The 6000-nt window shown below is 38.4% G+C and overlaps 1 protein-coding gene across 3 annotated transcripts in view; it reads right to left on the bottom strand.

The window, feature by feature from the left end:
* Positions 1-2010: 2010 nt before the first annotated feature.
* The window catches only part of PAPSS1 (3'-phosphoadenosine 5'-phosphosulfate synthase 1), a 76412-nt gene continuing 72422 nt past the window's right edge, over positions 2011-6000 (bottom strand). For all 3 annotated transcript variants that reach the window (XM_045019551.1, XM_045019550.1, XM_045019552.1), the window contains exon 12: positions 2011-2695. In XM_045019551.1, the coding sequence (XP_044875486.1) occupies positions 2557-2695 (139 nt within the window). In that variant the 3' untranslated portion in view covers positions 2011-2556. The remainder of the gene's footprint in view (positions 2696-6000) is intronic.

The raw sequence follows: 6000 nt of genomic DNA, 5'->3' as shown, positions 1-6000 counted from the left end.
CTGAGATAAATAGTTCCTGTTAGCCTTTAACACCTTGGCCAGTCTTCAGTTACATCAAATGCCAAAAGCTACGTGGATAGGTTTGGGATAAATTTACCTCTCTAATTCATTAGTCCTGCTACTACCTGTGTAAGGCACTTATTGCTAGTTTCTTCATAAGGCTCTCAAAGTTATGGCCCCCTGGTAGGTAGCACCCACTGTAAAGAAAAGGATGCCAGCGCCAGGCAGTAAAGGACACTGAGAAGCTCCTCTAGTTAAGCTGCAGAGCAGCTATAGAAAAGGTTCTGAATCACTATATAGGCATGAATGAGACACCACAGAGGAGTCTGTGGCAAGGAGCAGCATTTCTGTTGTATGCCTCTTTACACAGAAAAAGCATTCTGAAGAGACAGTTTGTCTACAGAGGAGAAGCAGAATTAATCACTCAGTTTCATTACTGGGAGAGGGAGAAAAAGAAGATTAAGGTACAGCCAAAGCACATGGCGAGCAGAGAGCTGCTGCACTAAGATCCAGTGCTGCCCATACAGACCAGTCTCTCCACTCCTAGCTGAGCCTTATGAGCCTGCAAAGGACAGTGGGGATGGTATGGGCTGCTTATTTAAAACAAGAATAAAGTTGAATGCTTGTTAATAGAGAGGCTGGTTAGGAGACACATCCAGAACTAACAATGTAACAGAGTTTCAGCCTCAAAGCGGCCGAAGTGTGGAATCTAGAGTTGCCCATTACCCTTTTTATATTCTGGTCTCTACATTCAATGACGTGGGGGGGGGCACATTCTTGAGCCTGCCTACCTGTTCACACTGGATTTCTGACCTTTACATCATACAGTGGAAACTGTATTTTTACAGTATCAATTCTTAAGCTGAGCTCTTATGCCTCTGTGTTTGCATCTCTACACCAACTATCTGTCAAAGTATTGTAATTATATGACATTATAGCTAATGGAGTTAGCAAACGCGACAACTGGAGGCCAAGCTCCAACTTTCATTGTAATCCACATTTCAGCTGCTGCTAACATTAGCTCACCCAGATGTTACAACTGGAAACTTTGCATGTGCAACTTAAAGAAAGTGCTGAGCTAATTTTGTTCATACTTCTCAAGTGTTGTAGATCTTGCCGAGATCTAAAAAGAAAGCAAAGTTTGAAGAAAATCTGTACAGCAATGTTAAAGTGATAAGCTTTTACAATTTTCCCCCTCACTCAGACATTGGTTAGAAGCTGTTGATGTGCATAGGTGCAATCAGTGTTCCCTCTTTGCTCTCTGCGATAGCACTGTGCTCTCCGTAAATGGGGATAACTTGATGGAATCCCAATCGCTCAGTTTTATTTTATACCGAAAAAGACTTGAGAGCCAGAAAGTTGTATTTCACTCTTCTGAGAATTTGCTTTTTGTAATTTTTGCAATAAATATTGATTTGGTTGCTGAATTAAACTAGTTGAAGATTTTTACTGGACCTTTGAAGTGTGTGTTGGCTTCACCGTTTACATAAACTAAGAAGTTCTAGGGAAAAAAAAGGCTAGATTTTATTTTGCATCAAGAACTCTTGAAAAGATGGAAATAGGGAGTTCAAATGTTGGGCTAAATTCTCTCATGAGACATGTATTTATATTGCAATAGTAGCCAAGACAAAGATTTTTTTGGTGAGAATGAACGCTGCCTAAGAACATATGCAGAAATAGAAGTAACTAGAAAAATGGATGCATGATTTCCCACAATTTTTTTTTTTTTTTAAGTATTGGGGTCATGAGACAATAATTGGCACCAAATACTGGGAACACTTAAAATCCAACTAGATAAAATATTCACACTAAGTACATATTACACCATTGGCAACAAGCAAATAAAAGAAATCCAACCACCACCCTAAACCTCTGGGATAAGCATTACATATAATTAATAGTAAAGCCTGTATTTTTTTCTACTCATGAGTTATGCATTTTCTCTCACTTTGCTGCTCCAATGCAGAAGAGAAGTACAAAATAAAATAATAAACACCAAAATGTAATACAGAAAGCAAAAAAGTTTAATTGAGCTGCATAAAGAAGTTTTCTCTGAGATTACATATAACAAGAGCTTAAAGTTACAATGCTTCTGTGATCACTAGTTGACAGAAAAAGTATTGAGTTTAGTTTTAAAATATTTCATTTACTTCCATAGTTCTAATCATTACATTTATCCTGCAAACAATGAAATCAAAAACTACCAGACTGCTTAAATAGTGTATGAAAATTTTTTTGCATCAATATAACAGTTGCAGAGTTCATAGGACAGAGGCATAAAAATAATATAAAAAAGACAAGAGTTAAAAATCCTACTGCAAGAGTATTGACTGCAATAAAACAGAAGACATTAAAACCAGCAGTTTGTTAGGTGCCAATACATAATAGAACCCATAAGACAGGCAACGAATGATGCTAAGTTCGGGAGAAAGAGTCTGTTTCCAGGGAAGAACTTCCTGACAGACACCACAACAAAGCAGCATGAACGGTGACTGTGTGGTCCCCTGCTTGGTAATAAATCAAGCGTCAAAGATTGATCTGCAGTTAATAAGAGGCCTAAGCCTTCTCCAAGGATTTGTAGTACTCTGTCAGCACAGTCCAGGCTTTGGGAGCCATGAAACCTTCAGGAGGGTTTTGTCCTTCCCGAGCCAACTTGCGCATGCGGGTTCCTGATATAAACTCAAAGTCTTCATGGCTAAAAATGTAAATAAAAAGAGACTGTAAATTTAAAAGATGGAAGTTATAGCCGAGACCGATCTTACCTCCTCTTTTTTTTTGATAATGACTTTATACTACTTTCATAAAACCCCACCTTGGAGTGTGATATTTGAGAACACAACTGTGGTTTCAGACATGCTGCTAATGAAGAGTACCAGAAAATCCTGAAAATACATACACCCTATAAAATATACATAATATATTCTTAAGATAAATAAGGGGTACGTGTGTATGTCCGCACATGCTCAAGATAGATAGTTTCATCCTGGTCCACCACATATCTTCCTACAGCTATAATTCCTAAAGATAAAATTCAGCAGGAGACATGGAAAATTGAGAGCAATCAGGATTATCTATCATCATCTAACTACTCAAGATCAACATCCTACAGCATTTTAAACACCAAAGGCAATAGTAATCCAGTCAGAGTGGGTGACAAGAAGGAAAAATCCCAAGAGTTCTAACCAGATAAACTACTTTCTCTTCATCAGAGTTAAACACAGTCGAAAACAAAGACACAGTGTCAGAAAATCCACCAAGTGTTCCTAAGCAAAAGTGATTTATTGTTAAATTAAATACAGCAATTTTACTTACTTCATTTGTTCAATTTGCAACATGTATTTGTTACTCATTCTTCCCTGGTCTGTTTGAAATAAAAGCCAAATACTGACCTCACATGCACATGGTTCAGACTGAAACAAATGAGAACCAAGTGTGTGCATCAGAGGGCAGAGTTTAGCTTTAAGTGCTAAACCATGCTTAGTAATGAGCTGGAGGTTAGCAAGGTACAGAAAGCATTCCACAGTCCCCTTTCACAATGCATACCATACAAGCTGTTAGCAGCACAACTTTTTGATCTGAATTGTAGTCTGGTGGAGAACAGTAAAGCCTAGAATGATCTTCCTGCTCTCAGTAGTGTTGATGCCCAGATTGTGGAAACAAAGGAGAAATATTTATATATATATATATTATATATATAAATATTAATGTACTTCAACTACACAGAACATATAACACACATCAGATAAGAAAACTTAACTGAACTATTTTTTTAAAGGGAGGGTACTGGAACGGAGAAAAGCTGTGCTCTGAATTAGACCGAAAAATAGGGAACATTTATCAAGTTTCTTCCCCAGCATAGATAGGACTCTGGTGTCTAACAGCCTCTCAATAACTGTGTTGGAAAGAGTTTTGTCCTATCTACACAAGCAGCTGTTTTCTACTGGGTGCCTCCTCCTGCAAACTACTGGTTAATTTCCTACTGTGAATAAGACAGTGCAGCGTTTACAGATTAAGTCAGCTGTAGGGGAATGGACTCCCCACATTCTAACTCTGTGGGGTGTTAATTCTGAAGCTTGCGTACAATTTATATGTCAACACTTAGCTGTTTAGAGGCAGGGAATGGGGTGGGAATTTGAACAGAGGCTCAAGTTCCCAGAAGGGATCAGAAGAGGGTACCAGCCTTTGGACTTAAAGAGACTCAGATATGCTATTTAAGTGCATCTCAATAAAGGCATGGTCTATTTGACCTCTTCCTGGCCCTGTTTGAACAACAGCACCCCTAAGGAGCAGCCAAGTGGAGCACAGACCTGAAGACTTCGAGCAAGATGTGTCAGATGGCTAAGAGCCTCTGATGAGAGAATTATAGGGACTATTATAAAGTCACCTAGGGGTCCACTGCTGCATTAAAAAGTTTTAATTTTTTAAGAAACAGGAAGAAGTTTTAATATCTAAAAAAGATTTACACACATTTTCATAAAATTAAATTTTGGTTTGGTCAAGGAGTTATTCCTCCTCTTCCTCACTTTTCTTTTTTACTCCAGCAAACATTTTCTTTTATAATGCATGGCTTTTATAATGCATGGCTTTCCAGTGAGCCAGATTCTTAGCAGCTGGCATAAATAAGTTTAGCTAAACTGACAAATGAAACTATTCCGATTTAAACCTGCTACTGATCTCATCCAATAATGTTTGCTTAGCGTATTAGCAATGGAGGATGTAACTAGCAAGAAAAGCAAGCCTTGTCCAATATCATTACTGAAACTGTAGAAGCAGCAAAGAATCCTGTGGCACCTTATAGACTAACAGACGTTTTGCAGCATGAGCTTTCGTGGGTGAATTTGCACTTGCATCCGAAGAACTGGGTATTCACCCACGAAAACTCATGCAGCAAAACGTCTGTTAGTCTATAAGGTGCCACAGGATTCTTTGCTGCTTCTACAGAACCAGACTAACACGGCTACCCCTCTGATTACTGAAACTATGATTCAGTAAGACCCAGCATTCTTTTGAAATAACACATATTGGTAAAGGTAATTTGCTTCCAGATGAAAAAGGTGCTACTTGAGAAAAACAAATATCTTAAACAACACAAATCAAGGAGGACTGCTAAGGAGGACTCCTGGATGAGTTAGGAGTTCTTGGGCTCATTACTCTGTAGAATGGGAAATTGGGCAGGAATAAAATGGGATGAGGAAAGGGAGAGAAAGACACCTTTACCATCAGAGTAATGTTGATGTTGGGTGGACACTTCAAGGGCACCTAAGTCTGATTTCCAAAAAAGACTTAGGCACTTAGAAACTTAAATCTCATTTAAATTAAGGGAATTTAGGCTCCTAAGTACTTAAATCACTTTTGAAAATAGGACTTAGGCACGTCTGAAAATTATATCTACAGGATGGAATTAGCTTTGACTGAGCCAAGTTATATTACAATATATGCTTCCACAAGTTATTTACTATTATTTTCCTGCCAGTTGTGTTTCAGACTGTAGCACTTATGTGATGGAGTACCTTTTACAAGAATAAAGGTTACCCACAGCCTTTCAGAAGTGGCCAACAACAACAAAAGAGAGTGGGTCCCCTTAGTTTATTTCCTCCTTAGCCTGGTAACATTTAAACTATTTTTGTTTTGGGGAGCAGCTATATGGATTGGTTGGTACAGCAGGGAATTTCATGAAGGATCTGCACAAGGATTAACATCTCCACTTACATTTACAATTTGTGGAGCAACAGCAATTAAACACACATTCCAAAAAGACAAGAATAAATCAGCTATGAAAACTGTCAACATGGCGTGGGAAACAGAAAACTTGATCTTCAAAATATGCACCAGTGAGATGATGAAAGTTTCTCCAAAGCATACTGTACTGGAGCTCTGTTATATTGAAGCTGTAAAATCACTCCATGAGAGTGCTATGAAATATGTTTTGTGAGCGGGCATTGGAGTTTGGGGTATATTGCTCTATTAAACCCATAGCTGGGGTGGGGATGAGGGAGGGAG

The sequence above is a fragment of the Mauremys mutica genome, chromosome 5 (genome assembly GCF_020497125.1).
Source record: "Mauremys mutica isolate MM-2020 ecotype Southern chromosome 5, ASM2049712v1, whole genome shotgun sequence".
Classification (NCBI taxonomy): domain Eukaryota; kingdom Metazoa; phylum Chordata; order Testudines; family Geoemydidae; genus Mauremys; species Mauremys mutica.
This window is presented reverse-complemented; position numbering and strand designations above follow the sequence as displayed.